The sequence below is a fragment of the Pteropus alecto genome, unplaced genomic scaffold (genome assembly GCF_000325575.1).
Source record: "Pteropus alecto unplaced genomic scaffold, ASM32557v1 scaffold123, whole genome shotgun sequence".
Lineage (NCBI taxonomy): Eukaryota > Metazoa > Chordata > Mammalia > Chiroptera > Pteropodidae > Pteropus > Pteropus alecto.
The window spans coordinates 9,004,579-9,005,318 of NW_006433950.1; the positions used below are offsets into that span (position 1 = coordinate 9,004,579).

Consider the following 740-nt stretch of genomic DNA (forward strand, 5'->3'; position numbering starts at 1 on the left):
ATGTAGCCACTTCTCTTCCTGGAAGTTTTTTCTTTGGAAGTCCTTAACTTTCTCCTACTTCCCTAAGACCTTCTTCATACGTTCCCCAAGCCGGGGGCCAAATAAAAGCTGAAGTCGTGTGTTAGGCTGACATGTTCTCCCTTTGTCACGTGTAGCGCCTCTCTTCAGACTGCGAAGACCAGATCCGGATTATTATCCAGGAGTCTGCTCTAGATTACCGACTTGATCCTCAGCTCCAGCTACACTGCTCAGATGAGGTAGGGTCTGGGTTTCAAACTGGTTGTGGACAGAGCTGGTCAGAGAAGTTTCATGGGAGAAGTTTTTACTCTATCCCTAAGCCCTGACTCCAGAGTTAAAGGCCCATCTTCTAGGCTCTTCATCGTCCAAATTTCTGGTTCTGTGTAACAGTGTGTTAGACTTGGCGCTAGTCCTGTCACTATACAATGTTGATTCCATATTTCTCTGTCAAACAAGAGCATTCTTTGATCATATCTGCGTACATGTAGTTTGTTCTTCCCTTCTTATTCTGGTGGTCAACCCAGAATACCTCCAAGGTTTGTCAGAAATAGCTCCGAAAAAATGCCTGTCCTTGGAAATTATTTGACCTACCTAGAAAAAGCCACGTGGAGAACCTTTTTCAACACAGGTGAACGTTAGAGGAGCGTAGCTAAAAATAATTCACAAAAGCTTACTCAGAGCTGTCCCCAAAAGGGTAAATTTTCTTTTGAAGCTATTTCAAA

The 740-nt window shown here is 43.6% G+C and overlaps 1 protein-coding gene across 1 annotated transcript in view; it reads left to right on the plus strand.

Moving 5' to 3' along the window:
- The window catches only part of GLG1 (golgi glycoprotein 1), a 105,620-nt gene that overhangs the window by 98,263 nt on the left and 6,617 nt on the right, over window positions 1-740 (plus strand). Inside the window, exon 22 of the mRNA XM_015586940.2 lies at window positions 156-257. Coding sequence (XP_015442426.1) covers window positions 156-257 — 102 coding nt within the window. The remainder of the gene's footprint in view (window positions 1-155; window positions 258-740) is intronic.